This window comes from Nerophis lumbriciformis, linkage group LG12 (genome assembly GCF_033978685.3).
Source record: "Nerophis lumbriciformis linkage group LG12, RoL_Nlum_v2.1, whole genome shotgun sequence".
In the NCBI taxonomy this organism is placed as follows: domain Eukaryota; kingdom Metazoa; phylum Chordata; class Actinopteri; order Syngnathiformes; family Syngnathidae; genus Nerophis; species Nerophis lumbriciformis.
The window spans coordinates 33,442,940-33,465,645 of record NC_084559.2 but is presented as its reverse complement, the minus strand read 5'-3'; the positions used below and the strand labels follow the sequence as shown (position 1 = coordinate 33,465,645).

Sequence of the window (22,706 nt, the reverse complement as noted above, 5' to 3'; positions counted from 1 at the left end):
ATTATTTAAAAGAAAACTGGTTGTGTTTTATAAAATTCTACCCAAACATTTAATAAAGTCAAACACAAATAAGGCAACTAGAGAAGTATCTAACACTTCCATCCATCCATCCATCCATCCATCCATTTTCTACCGCTTGTCCCTTTTCGGGGTCGCTGGAGCCTATCTCAGTTGCATTCAGGCGGAAGGTGGTGTACACCCTGGACAAGTTGCCATCTCATCACAGGGCCAACACAGACAGACAACATTCACACTCACATTCACACACTAGGGACCATTTAGTGTTGCCAATCAACTTATCCCCAGGTGCATGTCTTTGGAAGTGGGAGGAAGCCGGAGTACCCGGAGGGAACCCACGCAGTCACGGGGAGAACATGCAAACTCCACACAGAAAGATGGGATTGAACTCAGGACCTTCGAGGCAAACGCACTAACCCCTCTGGCACCGTGCTGCCCCATATCTAACACTTCTCTTTTCTAAAGTAAATGTGTATATTATTTATATATATATTTATTTATTTATATATGCACCTTATTGCTTTTTTATCCTGCACTACCATGAGCTTAAGTAACGAAATTTTGTTCTTATCTGTGCTGTAAAGTTCAAATTTGAATGACAATAAAAAGGAAGTCTAGTCTAGTCTAGTCTACCGCAGATATGATAATCTACATCAGGCCTGGGCAATTATTTTACTCGGGGGGCCAGATTTAGATAAAAAAAAGTGTGTCTGGGGGCCGGTATATCTATTTTTAGGAACACTAATACAAAACCTCACAATAATGATTGAAAGCTAAAAACGTTATGACAGACCGCCTTAAAAAACGGAATGGATTTTGAATTTTTTTTTACTGAATGAGACACCCAGAATGTACATGAAAATAAAGAATGTGGGATTTACAATATTAACTATGAAGGATAAAACACTGAATATTGACAACATATTTTACAATCAAGCGAAACACAACCAAAATGCAACAAACATAGTGAAATATGAACGAGAAGGGTAAAGAAAAACCCCCACCTACAATCTGAGATATCTCATAGTGACCAAAGTAACTAATTAGATGACCATAGTAACTAATTAGATTACCATAGTAACTAGTATATCATGCAGATTCCAAGCATTGAAAGACTTAGTATAGTTGAAGACTTACGGTCATTAGAAAACATGAGTGCACATCGTAATGGCAGCTACACTTTCCATCTTAAACATCTAAAAAAATTATTTGGGAATGTCCGGCGGGCCAGATTAAAAAGCTCAACGGGCCACATGCGGCCCTCGGGCCTTAATTTGCCCAGGTCTGAATCAACAATATGATTTACCTGAATGGCTGGACAGGACTGCTGCTCCCCTCACCTCCCAGGGGGTGAACAAGGGGAAGGGTCAAATGCAGAGGAAAATGTCACCACACCTAGTGTGTGTGACAATCATTGTGTGTGTGACAGACGTCTGTGTGTGACAGACGTTCTATAATTTTTTTATAGATTTTTGACTTTTTTTAATCGATTAAGAATCGTTATAAATAAGAATTAAGATTATTCGAAAATCGATTTTTTTTGTTTGACAAACTTAACTTAAAAACCTAAAAACAAACAGTTTACAACCTTGCCAAATGATATGAAACCATTCGTTAATCAAAAAGATTATTATCAAGGCTTAATCAAATCAGATGAACAATCAATTACTTACATTTACGCAGTGCTAAAATAAATACATTCTAATTAAATAAATAAATAAATAATAATAATATACCTGTATACTGTATGTTTCTGAAATAAAGTCAATCAAATTTTAGACAATTTGATTAATCAAATCAAATCAAATTTGAATCAATTTTGATTCTCAATTCAATCCGATCCTCTCGATTTATTAGTGAATTATTAGTGAATTATATTTATATAGCACTTTTCCCCAGTGACCCAAAGTGCTTTTACATAGTGAAACCCAATATCTAAGTTACATTTAAACCAGTGTGGGTGGCAGTGGGAGCAGGTGGGTAAAGTGTCTTGCCCAAGGACACAACGGCAGTGGCTAGGATGGCGGAAGCGGGGATCGAACCTGGAACCCTCAAGTTGCTGGCACGGCCACTCTACCAACCGAGCTATACCGCCTCTGATGATTTATTTCAATAAAATATTTTTTTAAAAGACGTTACCAAAGCTTGACTTGTTGCTGGTGTTAGGAAAAACTAATTCTTAAAATGAAAATCAATTCTTGAAAATGATGAATCTATTCAAAATCAGAATAAATTAAACTTGCCATTTGGATATGAATGAATTTTTTCCAGCCCCCCTAATGTTTAATGTTGCAAAGATTGACCTACAATATAGTCGATGTTAATTAGTTCCGTGATACATGTTTTTCCACAAAGTGGGATTATATTCATGACATATTTCTATAGCTAGAGAATAGAAAAACAGTTTACAGCCTTCTAAATACAGTTGTTATCATCATTAGAACCCCCTAGACATGAAATAACACTCAAAAAGTCACCTTTACACTCCTTTAATCCAATATAGTTGGCATAAAACAAAATAAGTCATATACTGTACTGACTTTAAAAGCATTATGCTTATGCACCCTTTTAGAAATTTTACATTTGAACATTTTCTCCATATTGTATTTCTTTGCATTGCTATATTGTTTTGTTATAATATATACTGTATTGAGATTACCCCGCCAATGGAGCTAAACATCATTTCAATGCTTTGTGTCCTGAGTTGACAATAAAATATGTCATCTCAATATGATGAAATATGATTTCCAGGATGTGGCGTGTAACATACAGAATATTCCTGGACTTATTATATTTATTACAGTTAGTTCCAGAAATATTTGGACCTTGACTAATGAGTTATTTGCCTTTTTTATTATTTGATATTTAAGATATTGTTGTGCTTGTCCTCATTCGGGACATGGGCAAAATCCTAAAAACTCTTGTTACTGTCCAAATACCCCTGGACATAACATACATATGGATGTGTGCATCTAACTTGTATGTGTTCTTTATGGGTTAGTGACACTACCAACAAACGGCATAAAAAACACACATGGGTAAATGCAGATGTGGCTAAATATACATTGTTAAACATGAATAAAGTATGCAAATGGTGCTTAACATTATGGGTGTCCTGATCCAGCTTTTCACTTCCGATACCGATATTAATCCAGTACAACAGGAATCATTCATACTTTTATTATGTTGTAGTGTGGAATGCTAGAAAAGGTTTGATCTAGTGAAATTACTACAACAGAGAACAATTTTGGTATGAAAAACACTCACCTATTTATTATTCACCGTCTGGAATGGACTTATCCATCCATTTTCTACCGCTTATCCCTTACAGGGTCGCGGGGGGTGCTGGAGCCTATCTCAGCTGCACACGGGCGGAAGGCGGGGATTATGCTGTCTTTAATTTAATTTCACGGAGTGGTAATTGTTTATGGCGACGCCAAGTGGTCACAATAATTAGGTTTAGCACATGACTTATGATGCAGTAAATTGAATGATGCGGACACGCTTGTTACTGGATACTTTCTAATACGCTTCTTCCTTAGACTTTGTATGTGTAATATGGAAGTAGATTTATTTAATACTTGTTTATATTGACACATGTAGTGTGTTTGACTGCAATATTGTTCAAATAAAGACACTTATTACAAGTGTATAGCTTGTGTGCTTAGCTGTTGTGTAGCTGCTAGCTTTTAGTAGCCTACAGCCTACCTTTTGTAAATGACTTGAACAAAATACAAGAAAAGACCAACATTGTGTGCTTATTGGAGGACAATTAGATATTAACTGGCTGTCCAGTTTTGCACAAGTAAACACTCTGCAGGACTGCTTGTGTCAGAGACTTTAGATGCAAGTCGGTATCATTTGATGCTTGTTTTTTGGGGGTGGGGGTGATATCGGCCCGATAGCTGATCAGATTGGGACACCCCAACTTAATATCCTAAATGTAGTGAGATAAGCATTGCTACTTATGATGTAATGTTTCATGTAACGATGTAGATCCAGCCAGTAACACCAGTTATGTAGTTTGATGGTAAAAGCAGAAAAGGGACATACGGATGCAAAATGTGCGGACAAAATAAATAACACTGATGAGGAACAGAGCGATCAAACGAAGGAGGTGTTAGGGAGACTGAAACATGCAAATGAAAGAATAAAGGGAGGAATGGTGTGGAGACATTGTAAACAGTTTAAGGGAGAGGAGGGAGAAATGAACAAAAGAGCAGCTCTTGCCATTGTCCTAAATGTCGGAGCCCATCTCGGCACACTGCTTGTCTGATATATGTGACGCTAGAGACTCTATGATGTCCAACAGCAGCAACTGGCTGAGGGATCGCAGGTTGGGGAGCTTGGAAACCTTTGGAAGGGGAGGAGGAAAGCACAAATTAAAAAGGGGAAAAAATAAAATAAAATACAAGTCAAACAAGAGTCAAATAAAGCTGCACTCAATTTGCTCATGCTGAAAAATATGACGCAAGCATAACAAAAACATCAGTGACAAAGGGTTCTTGGGATAACAAACAGGAATACTAAGAGCGGTTATGCGAGGAGGTGCTTGTTCAGCCGGCCGCCCTGTAAACATGGAGGGCGCTCTGCTAGCGGGCCAATAGTGTCAAGTCTCCTGCAAAGATGACGTGACTACAAGGTTAGCTCAGCTGCAGCGAGTGGGCAGCAAAACCCTCAGGGCGCCGCACATGAGCCCACCCACCTTGATGAACTGGTGGACGATAATGTGGAGGCAGTGCTTCTTCATGTCCAGGGCCTGTGTCTTATCGGCCGCCTCCAGGATCTGCAATGAATGAAAACATTGGGACTAAAATAAGACAAGAGACAAGTCTTTTGACCTATCAGGTCGCTGCACAAGGTGTAGACTCCTCCCATTAATACATAAATACCTGTAAGACATTCTCCACAGTCACATTCATCTCCAGGTTCTGTTTGCAGTAAGCCTGCAGCCTGTTGTTTGAAAAGCCATAGTAATACGGTGCAGCAAACAGATAACTGTTCAAAGGTCAAGGAAAACATACAGGAGTGTCTTTACATTTAAAATTCTGATCCTTAGCACCTACCTACCTACCTGTACAACTTTCATATCACATACCGTTTATCAATATATTAAATTGAATAAAGGGAGCTATACTGCTGAACCAGCTCTTGTATTAAATCCCATAATGAGGAGCAGTTTGAGTGGGTTCTACAGTTCCAACAAACACCACTAGATAGCACTGTAGCCTAATTTTAGATCCTACTTCAGCATCCTCTGCTGAAGGTTTTTTTGCAGGCTATGGACCACTAAACTAATGGAGTTATGGATGTATGAAATTGATGTTTTAAAATAATTAAAGTGGTCCTAAAAGTACCTCGTTATTCAAATAATACAGCTAATCACTAGCTGGCAGGTAGTGCGCTAAAGGGCCCCTCTAATGCTGACTACCGGTACATTAACACTAATTTAATAGTTCTGGACCTAATAATGATGTCTACAGGTAAAATTACCCCCGAAATAGACACAGTAGGTTTTTTTGTGCTTGTTTTCTAACGAGTTTCAGCACATTTTGGAACGCCCACTTTTGGCTCCAAAATGTGTGCAGGCCTGCATCAGCCTGCTGACGTCACCTACAGAAAACTGGAGGCAATTTCATATTGCGTAGTTTGTGCTTTGGTAGCATCTTCATGCAGAATGTGAAGGAATTGTCAAATATGTCTGCCAGATGCATTGTTGCAGGTCGTAGCAATACGACTAAAGAAAGGGTCCGCATGTATACATTTCCAAATTATGGCAATATGAGGAAAGTATGGACCTATCCTGTCAAATTGACTCGGACAAAATGGGAGTATAATTTGCAGCGAAGAAGGTTTTTGGTCTGAGTTTGGATGGAAAACATGTAAAAGACTCAAGGCAAAGGCGATCCTCAAAATCAGGACCACTCTTGATGGGAGAAAGAGCCTTTGGAGAAAGAAGAGCATAAAAAAACAAGAGGAAAAAGAAGGTACCGGTATGCTACTCGTATTTTATTTTGCGTCCTCTTCTACTGTTGTTTTCCTCAACATGCTTGAGGAAATGCTGAAAGAGCATAAAAAAACACCGGCTTTGGAGTCTATAGAAGAGCAGGAAAGGAATGCTGATTCTTTTAGATTTTGTTTTTGTTCATACTGTTAAACAAATCAGTTTAAAAGTAATCATGGACCAGGGCGACAAAAACATGCAATTAAGTGATCAACATAATAAATAATAGATGACTTCACACCAAGAGGGAACGGCATATCGATTCTGAAGATGGAAGGGGTGTGTTCCGAATACAGTTAGTTATCTAAACAATACTCAAAAACTAATTGATATTGTGGGTAATGACTGCCAGATTCATTGTCAGAAGGAAAACATTATACAAAGACAACTTGTTACTGAAGTATCTATCAGTCATCTAGACAATATGGGTCCTTTTAGGGATGTAATGGTAAACGGTATAATAATAATAAAACACAGTAAAATTTAAGACGGTTAGTAATACTGTTTATAATTTTAATTACCGAATTTTTTTTATTTATTAATGTATTTTAGGCAACACTGCTTACTTCCTAGAAACAGACCCATAGCAGCGCCGGCGCATGCACACTAGCGTCGTTTGGCTTGAAACATGACGGAAAGCAACTACTCCGACTTTGCCCCGTAGAGTTCATCTCAAAGTAAACGGAGCCGAGCGCTTCATTTAACTTCATTTTCCCTCGCTTCATAGTCTCAGCGTGCGGTCAAGAGCGCACTGCTGTTATTAAATGACGACAGGTGTGGACAATATTGGAAACAAGCGCATTTGTCCCACGCTAAAAGTATACAGTGGAGGAGAAAAATATTTGATGTTGCTTTTATTTTCTCAACCCACCGTCCTGCTGCTGTGACAGAGTTAACGAGGTGAGGAAACATGCAGCAGGCGATGTGTCAGGAACGTTGCCACAACTTGTTTATAAAGCCTTGCCGTTTGTTTACTGGGATGCTCAATCGTCCTTTATTTAGCTGCTAACTTTTTCAGTGTTCCGATAACATAAATACTAGATAAATGTTTTGTAATCTCTTTGTATTAAACGCAGGCTGTGAAGTTTGTGTATTAGATGTGAGAAGTATCACTCCTGTTGATTTTTGTTGGCCAAACTGATTTTATATTCATTAGTCAAACTGCTATGTGTTTTATATTGATATCAAAAAGTAAACTTGTCCAGGGTGTACCCCGCCTTCCGCCCGATTGTAGCTGAGATAGGCTCCAGCGCCCCCCCGCGACCCCAAAGGGAATAAGCGGTAGAAAATGGATGGATGGATGGAAACACAATGTTTTTACATTTTGTGGATGTGTTAATTTCGCAAATGTAATACTTTAAAAACCATTCATGTGACAGCATGTTGTAGTATTGTTTTATGGTGTATAGTTAATCCCTATACAACATATTTCTGCTCAAACTCTCATACCTGCCAACTACTCCGGTTTTCCCGTAATTAGTACGGTTTTCATCAACCTATTCCGGGTTACGGTTGCAGTGATAAAAAATACGGTTTTTCATTAATTAAAAAAAAATATTTTTTTTAAATGCGCGAGGCTATTTATAGCACCGCTGCCAAGCACGAGGCACCTGTTGCCATTGTTTCCAAACGAGCGAACGATCATGGAATCAGCCGGAGAAAAATCGCAAACGAGTCTTAAACCGAAAAGAAAACTGCAGTCATTCCGTGAAGAATATTCAAAAGCCTATCCGGGAATAATTATCCGTTCCAAAAAGGGTGAAAACTACGCGAATTGCACCTTGTGCAGACAAGATTTTTCGATCGGACACGGAGGAATTAGCATGTAAAAGACCACGTTGGGACAAAAAAACACAAGTCTAATGCCGTTGCTAGTGATACAAGTGGAAAACTTTCAACGTTTTTCGGATTTTAGCCACAAAAAGGTAATGACACCAATGTTATCTATTGGAATTGTTTAGTACTGTTATACTGTTAAAAGTGTTTATACTATTTATGCTTTCAAGTCCAAGTTGAAGAAATCTTGTTAAATGTTGACATCATAACTACCAAAATACAGAAGTATGTCCTTAATATTTTTGCAGTGCATGGCTTAAATTAATTTTCATTAATTTTTCATATTTTGAATTCTTTTGAAAGGCTTACAAAAAAACTACATTTGAATTGTAATTCCATGCTATTGACAGGACTATTAATTTTAATGAAGTTAGCTTACCATGTTTACAGTATGATAATTGTGATAGAAATGTGAATTTTAGGCACAGAATATTTTATACAATTGAACAAGGCAGTAGATTATACAAGCTTGGACAGAAAGTTAATAATGACACCAATTTTTTTTTTAATGGAATTGTTTAGTACTGTTTTACCATTTGTTTACTGTAAAAAGTGTTTATACTGTTTATACTTTCAATTAACAAATTGAAGTCTTGTGAAAGGTTGACAGGATAACTGGCATTAACTGTCAAAATAATTTCAAACTATTGAAGTTAGATTACAGAATAAACATGTCAATCAACCCATATGATTTTTGCTGTAATATTTTTGTTTTGAAAAGTCACTGTGACTGATAGAAAAGTGATGGTTTTAGCAACATTTTAACCTGTCTGAATGCTAATAATCATTTTGCTTCGGGGGGCGAAGCTGAACCCCCACCAGGACTTTGTCCTGGACCTACCGGGGCCTGCGGCCCCTGGACCCTGGCTACTAGGTTTTTCTGATTTCAAAAGTTGGCAGGTATGAACTCTTAATGGATGTGTCCTGATACAGCATCTACATGTACATACATTTAGTGTATGTACATAACTTAAAAAAAATACCTCTCTATCAAAATATAAAAATAGAGATAAAGGCATAATGTAATGAGAAAAAGCTGATATGTTGATATTATTAATTAACAAAAAGACAAATATTTGTCTTTAAATAATTGGATACCGTTGATCTATAGCCTTTTGACTAGACATTGCAAATTACATGATGGCGTCTCACGTTCACACTCCAACACTGTTTTACCTAACATAATGAATTGAATAATCCTGATTAATAATCTTGATTTCACTTTTAATAAAAAATAATCTTAATTATTATTTAGACTATAATCGTGCAGCCCCATGTATAAGACTAGATCTCATATATGAGCATACTATTTTTGTTTACATGGACAAAAAGTGCAATTACGTTTTATGGCAATCAGGTGCAATCTTGCACAATTTTCACTTGTATTTTTACTTAATTATGTCATTAGTTTGTTTCTGCCATATTACTTTGTTTATAATACTTGTGTTGTTTTCATATGCACATTCAATTTCTACTTGAGGTACAGTGTTCTTATCTACAATAATGTTTCTTCAAAGGAAATCATTTTGAATGTGTTGTTTTAAAAAAAAAAAAAAAACTTGATTAAAAGATTTCAGTACAAGTACTTTTTGAAAACTTTGAGCATATTTAAAACATACCGTGATATAAATGATAACCGTGATAAATTTGGTCACAATAACTGTGGTAAGAAATGTCCATACCATGACATCTCTAGGTCTATTAAAGTGTATTTAAAAGACATTTAATAAAAATACAGAGGAAATACAAAGACATTTATTCAAATAAAGTCTAATGAACCAAAAATGTCATGATCACCCTGCAGTACCTCTGCGGACCCCTAGGGATAGCGTACCCCTGTTAAAGACTTGTGCTCTATGGTTTTAAACTATTAACTCATCCATGTGGAGGCTTTCTTCTAAACATGACTCTCTATCTTGACATAAAAGGGAAAGAATTAAAAGCAAACAAAGGGTTTGATTTTGACAAGGATACAGAGAATCCTCAGGAGGCATGTTGACATCTCCGTAGTAGATGTAGCGCAGCATGGATTCGAACGCCTGTTGACTTGGAACCATCTCTCCGATGGAGATGTTTACCTGGCCGTCCTCTGGCATGAAGGAGCGGAACATCGCCTCAAAGTAACTGAAGGGTCAAAGAGCGAGGTTAACAGTTGTGTTGACAAAAATAAACAGGATTAGGAGGAATTATTGTCTATATTTAGTGTTCTCGTTTATTCCTTAAACGGACATTTCCAGATCGAACATGCAGAACGAGACAAGGGTTCGATCAGCTGTCTTTCTAACAACTAGTGAAAATGTCCTATTGTCTACAATGGTATTCAAACAATAACCCATCTAAGACTGTGCATCTTGTCCACATTAAAAGAAAACCAGAGTGCCCCCTGCTGGGATCAGTACCTTGAACGAGCTGCCAGGATGGCTTTATGAGCAGGTCTAGGGTGTCCATCTAACAGCAGAATTATGTCACAGAATTCCAAGCCGCCTCCCTCCAGGTAGGCCTTCATGTCCTGCACCAGGGAGGTGCCGATGTCCACCGGTTGGTCCGAGTACAACCTGGGAGGAGGCTGTTGCTTTCGTCGGACAATCTCCACGATTAGCGGCGTGGACAGACGTTCAAACTCCCTCGACATGATCACCTGGTTGAAGTGTGACTCTTTCACTACAAAGTTAAGGCAATGCTCCTGAAAGAAGATATACGTTGTTGGGAGTGGAAGCAACTTCTTCATTTGCCCTCATTTTTCAATAGATCACCATCACCACCAGAGGTCAGTAAAACAATACCTTAAGCTGGTCAAGTTGCAGCTTGTTGGCGTTTTCACAAACACTGAGAACGTTCTGCAGGTCGACAGAAGCCTCAATGTACTGCACACACAGCTGCTCCAAGCGGGAGAGCTTAAAACTGAGCGCCAGTTTGTAAACATCCATGATTAGCAGAACATCTTGAACATGACCTGAATAGAGTCAGAAGCAACAACAATGACGTGACTGCTTGTGGATTTGGTCAAATATTCTAACTACTTCCGTTACCTCTGCGTGGGTACAGGATCTTGTCTGTGTAGAGGAATTGCATTAAGACTTCAAAAGGCTGGGCTTCTGCTTCCCTGATTGATACCTCCAGTAGTTGCCTTTGGCCACCTGGGACATGGCTTCCTCCTCCTGTGGCCCCCTCATCACTCTCTGCACTGCTCTCCTGTTTGGTCCTCTGAGACACATTTCGAGTGATCCACCCAGGAGAGGTGCGGATAGAAAACGTGGATTTTAAGTATGTGCTGAAAATGTACACTCGCTCGCGGGCAACAACATTTGGTAAACCTGCACAATCTAATGATATCCACAACAAGTATTGCTCAAGAAAATCCACCTTTACAAAGATTATAGTGCTAAGTTTTAAGAGGTATTACACTGTTTATTATTGTAATATTTTGCAGAGCTGTACAACTTCACTACAACATATTGTATTAAAGGTGTTTTTAATAAAGTAGTACCTCGAGATACTGTGATGCAGCTCGTTCTTCAAAAAATTTGTATCACGAAACAGCGTCGCCAATTAATACGAATTTAAATACATTTAATGCGTGCAAAGCAGCACAATTTTAACATGTAACATGCCTTTTAAAGGGGAACTGCACTTTTTTTGGAATTTTGCTTATCATTCACAATCATTATGAAAGACATGACGACGGAATGATTTTTTTTGTGTGCATTCTAAATATCAAATAAACATCCACTTACAGGGAAGCCACTGGGAGCTCCACTATTCTGCCCATAAAATCCAAAAAAACATTCAAAAAGCGCCAACGATATTCCATTTACATTTTGTGACTTGAAAATTAACCAAGTATTAGTGATATTTTTATTATAAGCGCTAACACAGACAAACTATTTAAAGCGGTGACGCAATCACTTCCGTGTCTCCCTATGTTTACATCATCGAGTGGTCTGCTGTTTACTCGCTTCCCTGCTCCCTGTAAGTTTATTGTAGATCATAAATCATGCTTCTCACCTGTAAATGAGACATCTGAGTAGGTAATCCCACAAGTTGGGACACTTTGACATCCATTTAGGACCTGGAACTGGCAAGAATGACACAAAAAGCGCTTGTTCTCCCCCTACCCAGTTTCTTCGCGAGGATTATGAGACATTCTTCACCTAAATGGGAATATATTAATATTTTAGCAGTCAGCAACCTAATGACAGGTGACGTTGCACAGTAAGTGATGTATTATTATGTTTGTCGGCTCTCATAAAGTCTGTAGTGGGCAGAAATCAGTGATGAAGAAAAACAAAAGCAAACGTGATGTTTTTTAAATATATGCTTATTATGATCAAAATACGTAAATATTAAATGTTATCATAAATGTGCTCGTTACTACATTACATATACACTAACATCAAGTATATAAAAACTCAATGGAGGTGTTTGGATATTTTTAGGGGCTCTATAGGCAGAATTGAACGGCTTCCACACGCTCCATTGTCAGCAGACTTTTAATCGCATTTTTTAATATTTAGAATGCATTTAAAAAAAAATACATCTGTCGTCATGTCTTTCATAATGATTCTGAACAATAGGCAAAATTTCAAAAATAGTGCAGTTCCCTTTAAAAAAAACAACTCATTTCCAGATAAGACATTTTGTATAAAAACAATACAATAAAATGAACTACAAACAACAACAGTAGTTTTATGAGGTAATGTAATAATAATGTACAGCATTTACCTTGGAAAGTGGACTTCTGCTGTATGCCCTTCTAGCTTCTTCGTCAAAAGCACCATCAGCAGCTTCTCCATATTTCAATATTAATACTTTAAAAACCAACGCTGGCATTAGAGGGAACTGCACTTTCTTTTTGGAATTTTGCCTATCATTCACAATCCTTATGTAAGACAAGAACACATATCCATCCATCCATTTCTATCGCTTGTCCCTCTCATGTTTTCCTTTTTTTATGCATTATAAATAGTAAATAAATGCGATCAAAAGTCTGCTTATAATGGAGCCTATGGGAGTCGCTGAATTCTGCCTATAAACTCTAAAAAACATCCAAACACCTCCATTAAGGTTTTATATACACTGTAAGTATATATGTAATGTAGTAAAGGGCACATTTATATAATAATATTTATATAAATAATATTTTACATTTACGTATTTTGCTCATTTTAAGCATACGTGGCGCATTTATTTCAAAAACGCATCACGAAATGTGTTTTTTTTTCAACAACATCAATGATTATTGAAGAATGACTAATAATTCTTGCATTTTTGAGGGGGTAGGGAGACCAAAACGTCTTTTTGTGTCGTTCTCGCCATTGCCGGGTCTAAACTGGCTATCAAAGTGGACCAACATGTCGGATTACAACCTCTTCCTTCTACTATCCAGGTGAGAGGCATTATTTATGATCTACAATAAACTTCCATGAGCAGGGAAGGGAGGAACCAGCTTACCACTCGATGATGTAAACATAGGCACACACGCTCGTGCTCACGTCGACACTATAAATAGTTTGTCTGTGTTAGCGCTTATTAACAATATCGCTAATACTTGGCCCTTTTTAGATGTTTTTTTAATTGGGTTTTATGGGTGAAATAGAGGACCTCCCAATGGCTCCGCTGTAAGTGGACTTTTGTTTACGTGTATTTACAAGTTAGAAGGCATTGATAAAATAAATAAATTTGTCGTCATGTCTTTCATAATGATTGTGAATAGGCAAAATTCCTAAAAAAGTGCAGTTTCCTTTAAGACTAATTCTGCTTCAGTACGGTGCAGACTAACAGTTTTGCCAAATCGGCATCACGCTCGGACATGTTTTATTATGATTTCTTTCTTTAATTTGATAAATATCATTAGCTTCTTTTTCCAAGCGCTGCCCCTTCACACCTTCTTCTTTCCAATGGTTGGAAAATCAAGGTTGTACAGGTCTATAAGTTAATGCTAGCGAGTAAGACCAGATGTTTTGCTGAAACCTTATTCGGTTAACTGTAACATTTGTTATGCCAACTAGCGGTTGGGAGGCTTGTGAGCCGAATTTTTGCCTGCAACCTAAAGCATAGCAATTAGTTGAGAGACAGCTACTATCCCAAAAACTCATAATCTGGGGCACTCGTATCGCAAAGTAGCAATGTATTAATTAATTAATAGTATATATTTTAGTAAACAGCAAGTATTTTATAAATGGAAAAGTGTGCTCTCTGGTACAAAGGACACATCACAACCCAATCCTTAGATACACCAGGCCATTTCATAAATGGTCAGCTCGCTATAGCCATGTTGTGACGTGACTAATGTATTTTCTCTGGTTCTGACCTGTCTTTGTCTATCCCGAGCCTGCAGGATTTTCTTGCGCAGCCACTGGCATCTCGCTGTCACAATGGCAATGTGTCCTAAAACTCTCTCCTCCCGCTGTAAAAAAATCAAATAGAAAATAAATTCTCACTAATAAATATGTAAACGAGTGCATAACTATTGCAGAGTGAAACCCACCTCTCCCAGGATAAACTCCACATCACAGAACTGACGGTTCTCCCATAGTTTGCCATAATCTTCATGGAGAGTACACTTTGGATAGCAGGAAAACTACCAGAAGAAGAAAGTGATTACCTGTAATATTAGTACTGTCTAATAAAATACGTCAACAATGCCAACCTGGAATCTGTACATCTCTCCACTGCGAACATTGTTGTCCACAGTCCCTCCAAAGATGTACATTGCATCCTGGATCACAGCAGCAGCATGGAAGAGCCTCCCACTGGGCATCTGAGGAGGCAGGGAAAATCTGAATTTAAAATTAATAACACAAAGTTAAATAACCATAACATTTTCTGGAAAAACATTTCTTCAAAAAGTCAAACTGCTGTCAACCATAAAGACTTCCGTTCAGCAAGCAACAAAAAGATTATAACGCCACAGAGGTATTTTCAGCGTGATGATATCGAATGTCACACAAGTTAATATTTTCCAGTTTTGTTGTACAGCAATTCAATTCAATTTAATTTTGAATTGAATTGGCCTAAATGTGTGAATGTGAGGTCTGTCTGTCTGTGTTGGCCCTGCGATGAGGTGGCAACTTGTCCAGGGTGTATCCCGCCTTCCGCCCGAATGCAGCTGGGATAGGCATCAGCCACCCCCGCAACCCCGAGAGGGACAAGCGGTAAAAAATGGATGGATGTATGAATTGAATTGTCAAACAAGTAAATATTTTCCAGTTTTGTTGTACAGCAGTTAACTTCTTTCTACACTTGAATGCCTGCTAAGAATATTGAATAGCGTGAGGAATTAAATTGACTCACATTTGGCAACGCATCGTCCCTACTTTCCTATAGATCTGTCATTCCTCAACAAAGGTTGATTAACTTTTATTTTAGTGTTTTATTATTCCACTATATTCTTCTACTATATTGGTCTACTTCATTTTTATTTTGCCTGTAGTTACAAAAAAGCTTTTATGATGTTGACAGAGTTATTTTTTTAAATGATCTTCTATTGAAATGTATTTTTGTAAAAGCAAATACACAGTGGTATCTCTTTTTCTATACACCCCACTTTATCAAAAAATGTTGCCAAAAGTTTGCTTTGGTTTTTGGATGCTATTGTATAGCCAAACTTTGTGCGTAACAAACTACTTACTGCTACCCAGTTTTTCTGCGTATCAATTCACAGAATCAAATGCCCAAATAAAGAATTCCACGCGTTTGTGAATCCGACTTCAAAAGTTGGGACTTTACAGCCAAGGAATAATTTAATCATCTTTATTATATGTGCGGTTTATTTGTTCATAGAATGCACACGCAACAATGCACAACTCTGTGTCTGTCTCATTTCTTCTTATGGGAGCAGGATCAATCAAGCACTCAATGCAGAGTTCATACGATGAGGCGTTCAAGCGTACTGCGTAATTCTCAGTGTTAGGCAAATATACTTTTGAACGGTCTCTGTGCTTCTTTTTTTATTGATAACAGCTGCAAATTAATCCATCTTGGGGCCACAGAAATTTAGAAGTGCCAGCACTTTGATAAAGAAGGTGAGAATTACTTTAAATTCAAGAAAAACTGTCCGCTAATCGTCTGTCTTCATCAAAGACTCAACGGTAAAAGTGATGTTAAATTTTCAAGAATTTGTTTTGTCATTTATACAGGTATGTATTTAACATTGTTTTCTGCATGTAAAAGTATAACTCTTTCCTATATGTGTTTTGTATTAATACTGTGGGTGTGTTCTAACTATCGTGGGATCACACTCCTCAGCCTTCCCGGTAAGGTCTATTCAGGTGTACTGGAGAGGAGGCTACGCCGGATAGTCGAACCTCGGATTCAGGAGGAACAGTGTGGTTTTCGTCCTGGTCGTGGAACTGTGGACCAGCTCTATACTCTCGGCAGGGTCCTTGAGGGTGCATGGGAGTTTGCCCAACCAGTCTACATGTACTTTGTGGACTTGGAGAAGGCATTCGACCGTGTCCCTCGGGAAGTCCTGTGGGGAGTGCTCAGAGAGTATGGGGTATCGGACTGTCTGATTTTGGCGGTCCGCTCCCTGTATGATCAGTGTCAGAGCTTGGTCCGCATTGCCGGCAGTAAGTCGGACACGTTTCCAGTGAGGGTTGGACTCCGCCAAGGCTGCCCTTTGTCACCGATTCTGTTCATAACTTTTATGGACAGAATTTCTAGGTGCAGTCAAGGCGTTGAGGGTATCTGGTTTGGTGGCTGCAGGATTAGGTCTCTGCTTTTTGCAGATGATGTGGTCCTGATGGCTTCATCTGGCCAGGATCTTCAGCTCTCGCTGGATCGGTTCGCAGCTGAGTGTGAAGCGACTGGGATGAGAATCAGCACCTCCAAGTCCGAGTCCATGGTTCTCGCCCGGAAAAGGGTAGAGTGCCATCTCCGGGTTGGGGAGGAGACCCTGCCCCAAGTGGAGGAGTTCAAGTACCTCGGAGTCTTGTTCACGAGTGAGGGAAGAGTGGATCGTGAGATCGACAGGCGGATCGGTGCGGCATCTTCAGTAATGCGGACGCTGTATCGATCCGTTGTGGTGAAGAAGGAGCTGAGCCGGAAGCCAAAGCTCTCAATTTACCGGTCGATTTACGTTCCCATCCTCACCTATGGTCATGAGCTTTGGGTTATGACCGAAAAGACAAGATCACGGGTACAAGCGGCCGAAATGAGTTTCCTCCGCCGGGTGGCGGGGCTCTCCCTTAGAGATAGGGTGAGAAGCTCTGTCATCCGGGGGGAGCTCAAAAGTAAAGCCGCTGCTCCTCCACATCGAGAGGAGCCAGATGAGGTGGTTCGGGCATCTGGTCAGGATGCCACCCGATCGCCTCCCTCGGGAGGTGTTTAGGGCACGTCCGACCGGTAGGAGGCCACGGGGAAGACCCAGGACACGTTGGGAAGACTATGTCTCCCGGCTGGCCTGGGAACGCCTCGGGATCCCCCGGGAGGAGCTGGACGAAGTGGCTGGGGAGAGGGAAGTCTGGGCTTCTCTGCTTAGGCTGCTGCCCCCGCGACCCGACCTCGGATAAGCGGAAGAAGATGGATGGATGGATGGACTGTGGTTGTTTGAAACAGATTAATTGTACTTACACTATATCTTGTTGGAAAAATGTATTTGGTTTTATGACAATTTGGTTTATTTTGCAACCGATTACAGTGGAACCTTGATTTATGAACCACAGGCCGAATTAAAACATGGTTTACTGTGCGAACGTTTCATCCACCCATTGTGTGCCTCACAGCGCAGCCATATTCTGCCCAGCAGCACATTCATTGTGAGCGGGCTAATTGATCTCCGATGTTCATCTAGTCAGCACAGCACTGCTGTCGTTAGCTACTGTGCAAATTGCTACTTTGAGTACTTTTTATGTGTATTTAGCCTTTTTTACAGCATTTTTGTTGTCAATATGAGTCCAAAGAAGGCAACGGACAAGCGATGTGGGGTTTGAAACGTTCAGAAAGTATCCAGAGCGCCTTTTATACCTCGCTGTCCAGGCTGGGATGGATCACCTCCCAGGTCTGAGAGTCCACATCATAGCAATGCAGCTCATTGGGTAGAGTGTTGTCAGCAGCACCTCCAAATACATACAGGTGACGGTCGAAGGCGACCATTGTGTGGCCGTAACGCCGCTGGGGAGGCGGTGGAGATCCTCGTAGTAAATGTTCAGTGGGAATGCGGGTCCACCTGCAAGGAATGAGAATCTAGCGTTAGCAGCTCTCAAATAACTCTCACGCTGTAGCATAGTTTTTTCTCACATGTGGCCGTTGAACTCAAATTGGAAGAGGTTGTTGGTGATTTTGGCCCCACTCTGGCCGGAAAATACAAACATCGTGTCCCTGCATACAGCGACGGGGAAGTTGCAGCAAGATGGAGGTATCTCACCGCTCTGGTCGATCTAATTGAGACACAGGATTTTGGGTGTCAGCACATGAAAGTATTTGTGAGGGCGTTACTGTCAATCAAACTGATATACTAGCCTCTTCCCAACACGCATGCTCTCTGTCCTGCAGACTGATGGTCCACATGTCATTCAGCCTAAGTGAGAGGAGAATATACCTCGTGACTTTGCACAATTGGCTGTTATCAAACATATTCTGTTATCAAACATACCTTGCATTCCCGTCATAACCTGCAAATATCCACAGCTTATCACTGTAAACCGTGGCGCCGTGTGCGGACCGAGCCACTGGCAAGCTAAAACAGGAAGAATAGAGCAATACTAAGTCAAATAACTTATATTAATTGAACTTAGTAATACTTACTAAGTAAAATATTATAAATAAATACAATAATATAAATAAGTAAAATAATATAAATAAGTAAAATATTATAAATAAGTAAAAAGTGGAGTGATACAGTTTGAAAATGGGCCTTAAAATAAGCAAATACTTATTGAAATATTTAGAATTTGGGGTTTTATCTTATTTTTTTCTTAATTACATAATATAGTGGGAAATATACAGTAGCCTTTGACAAGTTAAAAAAAAATCATATATTTTTTTATATGAATACTTCAGTCTGAAGTTCTGCTAAAAGATTGCCTTGTTTAAATTAGGTAAAACATATATATATATTTTTTTTTAGCAATTTAGGGGATTAATAAAGTATTTCTGATTCTGATTTTGCCATTTTTCGTCATTTGGGGTCAAATTTTAAGTGTATTTGAGGGACCTCTTAAGGGAAAACTGCATTTTTGGGGTAATTTTGTCCATCATTCACAATCCCTATGTTAGACAAAATGCACATATCGTTTCCCTTTCTGTGCGTTCTAATTAGTGAAAAACTGCTAGTATGAGGCGGCTAAAAAGGCGGGTAATTAGGATTAATCTATTCTGCCTTTAAAAAACAAACAAACATCTAATAACGCCAACAACGCTCTATTTATACTGCGGTGAACTGCATATGGCAACATAGGTATTGTAAGAACTAACACAAAGAACTACTTTTTTGGCGTGGTGAGACATCGCCTTGCTCACACTGCTCCTCTAACCATTAGCTCTTGGAAGTTAGCTACTTGATGTTATATGGTTCTCAACTTGGTTCTCAACAAATGGAACTTAGCATAACATCATTGCAACATCGCGAGGAATATATATATATATTTTTAAGTACAGTTCCCCTTTAAGGGGGTTCATATTATGATTTTTCTACATTTAAAACACTTCCTTGTGGTTTACATAACATGTAATGGTGGTCCTTTGGTCAAAATGTTGCATATATAATGTTTTACAGACCATTTTCAAGCCACTGTCTGACCGTCTCCTCAGGATGCTCTGTTTTATATGGTATAAATTAACCCAAGGTGCTTTGCGTGAGTGTGCCATTGTAGTTCGCGCTGTAATCAATTAGCTCCTTCTTTTTCACTATCCTCTTGTTGTGAGGCAGACTGGCTCGTACATGGACGTGCAACCTCCACCGTTGTCATTTCTAATACAAATTAGCTGTATAGTTCGAACTTAATCTGTCAGTAGACTCGCTAAAAACTACAACAAAGATGGTGGGGAGAAGACGCTGGTGAATTGGAGCCATGCAAATAAGACCGCCACCAAAATGGTGCATCCTGAAGAGACAGACAGAAAGCAGTTTGAAAAGATTTTGACAAACACACCACCATTACATGTTATGTAGACCACACGGAAGTGTTTTAAATGTAGAAAAACATCATAATATGACCCCTTTAAGGGTTTTAAAAATAATCACAATATATTACCTCCCATCCACTTTCCATTCAGTCCATTGCCCCGTGGCAAACTTGTACTCAAAAAGATCATTTTTGTTTTTAAGGTTGGAATTGGAGTATATATCTCCAGTGTAGCCCCCTGGAATACATTTAGAAGATATGCATCAAATCTGCATACATTTAAAATGTGAAAGTATTAGATGTAATAAGAAAGAGCGATGAGAGGTACCAAAAACAAACATGCTGCTGCTGTAAACAACAGCTGAATGGTGGTAGCGGGGAGCAGGTGGAGTTCCTGTGGTGAAGGCCCTGTAGAAGATAATATAGTAAAGTACACAACCACAGCATACATTCATACTGTACATTATATATTTTTTAAATTATTACCGACACCATGAGCAGTCCTTCACGTCAAAGCGGAGCAAATCATTCAACATATTTTTTCTGGTGGGTGATGATAGACAATTTTAACATAATTTATGTTGCAAAAAAATAACAATTGAAAAACAGTACTTACCCATTGTCTCCCCCAAACACATATATAGCATCTCTGTATGCCACAACTGTGTGTTTGCTGCGCCTGTGAGAAGGGCAAAGTGAATTACATACACATTTGTATGGAGGTTAATTTGTGTCTTTATTAGAAATATTTTTTGGGACACTAAATTTATGTAAATGAATTATTTTTTTTATTTATTTTTTTTTACATCAAATTATGCAGACAATTTCATTGAATAAATAATTGTGAGCAGATTTTTTGTTTAAATATTCACTTTAGTCAAAATACAGTGTTTTAAAATTAAGTGTAAAAAAATATATATATCTGCGGAAAAATTCAGTGCAGAAAAATTTTGTGTAAAAAAAATTCAGTGCAGAAATATTTGTTTCTTCAAAACTCCAGTAAGTTAAGAGTGCTGAATTTCGAAATAGCGACTATTCCCGCACTGAATTTTTCTGCACTTAAAAATTTGACACTGAATTTTTATACAATTGTTTTTTTTACCACTAAATTTAAAACACTGTATTTTAAAAAGTGAATTTATAAAAACACATTTTGCCCACATATTTTCATTCAATTAAACTGTCAGCATAATTCAATGTAAAAAAATAAAATTCTGTTACATATATTTAGTGTCAAAAAAGATTTTATGATAAAGACACAAATTAACCTCCATGCGTTTGACCATTTTCAATCTGATGCTCTCAACAAGTTACCTTGCTCCAACAAACTCATCACACGGAGGGAGTCTTCTCCAACGGTGAACAGTTTCGAAAGGACCAAAATTAAGCGTCAGGTATTCCACGCTGTCCGAACAACTGTGGTCGAAGTCAACACTGGGGGCCACTTTGGTTGATTTACACGACATTTTGCCCCAATCATCAAAACTGAGCATGTGTGATTATCACTCATCTGCTGCTAATGTCATCGTTGATGTCAAATCTCCAGCCAAAACTCCCTTTCAGCTGTCAGGCATTTTATTGCTGGCAAAGAAACACTAAATACTAATTATAGTTTTAAAAAAAGACTAAAACTAAAAGGGTCTAAAACTAGCTTCCGGTTGGCTACTGGCAATGCTAAAAACAACAGCTAGCTACAGAGCTAATGCTAATATGCATAACAGCGGCGAAACACTACAGAAATGTCGAAATACCTTGACGGAAACCACTCGATAATTTTAGACTTTTTTTTTTTAGCTCTATCAGTTGGTGGTTACCCTGGACTTAAATGAGCGCAAAATTATTCTACTAAAGATAAAAGTAGGACGAGAGAGCTGTCATAGAAGCACACAATCGTCCTACTCCGAGTTGACGTCACAGCTCATGACTGCCTGTCGACTCGAGGCGGGAATACTTCCGGTGTTGCAGAGAGACAGTGGAGAGGGTGAGACAGCACTTTTTACTGTTATTAGTACAGCACTACTGTATTTTGTTTGTTTATTTGATAATATTGATTGGACTAGTGAATTTAATTATTTTAAAATATTTTTTTAAATATAGTTTCACTAATAATAACTATATATTTTTTAATTAAACATTAACATACTTGTTGATACATCCAGGAGACAACTACAGCATATATATATATATATATATATATATATATATATATATATATATATATATATATATATATATATATATATATATATATATTTAGAAGCACATTAATATCCATCCATCCGTCCATGAATTGATTAACGTGGACCCCAACTTAAACAAGTTGAAAAACTTATTCAGGTGTTACCATTTAGTGGTCAATTGTACGGAATATGTACTGTACTGTGCAATCTACTATTAAAAGTTTCAATCAATCAATCAATCAATCAATCAATCAATCAATCAATCCATTTTCTACCGCTTGTCCCTTTCAGGATCGCAGGGGGTGCTGGAGCCTATCTCCGCTGCATTCGGGCGGAAGGCGTGGTACACCCTGGACAAGTCGCCACCTCATCGCAGAGCCAACACAGATAGACAGACAACATTCACACTCATAATGTATATTATATTATAGATGATATATTACATTTCAGTTCCTCCTGCGTTGAAAGCACAGCAGTTTATTGTGAGGTGGATACATCATTGTGCAATGCTTGCATTACACAATGGAAGCATTTTTTAGCTGATTAAGATAAATCCATATCACATTTTTTGGGCTTTATATATTTTAACAGTGACTGGAAGGA

General features: G+C 38.5%; 2 protein-coding genes across 2 annotated transcripts in view; both read right to left on the bottom strand.

Annotated features, from left to right (window-relative positions):
• Positions 1-1,429, bottom strand: part of cldn26 (claudin 26) — a 3,803-nt gene extending 2,374 nt beyond the window's left edge. Inside the window, exon 1 of the mRNA XM_061986419.1 lies at positions 1-1,429. This exon is cut by the window's left edge and continues 2,374 nt beyond it. The gene's annotated coding sequence lies outside the window, so the exon portion shown is untranslated.
• Positions 1,430-1,485: 56 nt separating this feature from the next.
• lztr1 (leucine zipper like post translational regulator 1) lies at positions 1,486-21,862 on the bottom strand. Its single transcript, XM_061986418.1, has 19 exons — positions 21,238-21,862; positions 20,540-20,602; positions 20,410-20,466; positions 20,252-20,331; positions 20,053-20,161; positions 18,453-18,536; positions 18,320-18,377; positions 18,098-18,237; positions 17,825-18,026; positions 14,508-14,618; positions 14,346-14,438; positions 14,169-14,264; positions 10,888-11,062; positions 10,642-10,811; positions 10,258-10,541; positions 9,833-9,982; positions 4,911-5,016; positions 4,724-4,804; positions 1,486-4,372 (listed from the first exon to the last, which is right to left on the bottom strand). Exons 1-19 carry the CDS (start codon positions 21,414-21,416, stop codon positions 4,256-4,258), a joined length of 2,355 nt encoding a protein of 784 aa, XP_061842402.1. The 5' UTR covers positions 21,417-21,862; the 3' UTR covers positions 1,486-4,255.
• Between the last annotated feature and the right edge of the window lie 844 nt (positions 21,863-22,706).

What these genes read in the sequence shown, in the direction of transcription:
- lztr1 (XM_061986418.1), bottom strand. Translation starts at nt 21,416, where the DNA reads ATGCTCAGTTTTGATGATTGGGGCAAAATGTCGTGTAAATCAACCAAA. An exon ending in ATCCCAGCCTGGACAGCGAG is followed by an intron (nt 14,619 to 17,824) that starts GTATAAAAGGCG and finishes CTGCCTCCTCAG; the next exon opens with ATGCCCAGTGGGAGGCTCTT. An exon ending in GAGAGATGTACAGATTCCAG is followed by an intron (nt 14,439 to 14,507) that starts GTTGGCATTGTT and finishes TTCTTCTGGTAG; the next exon opens with TTTTCCTGCTATCCAAAGTG.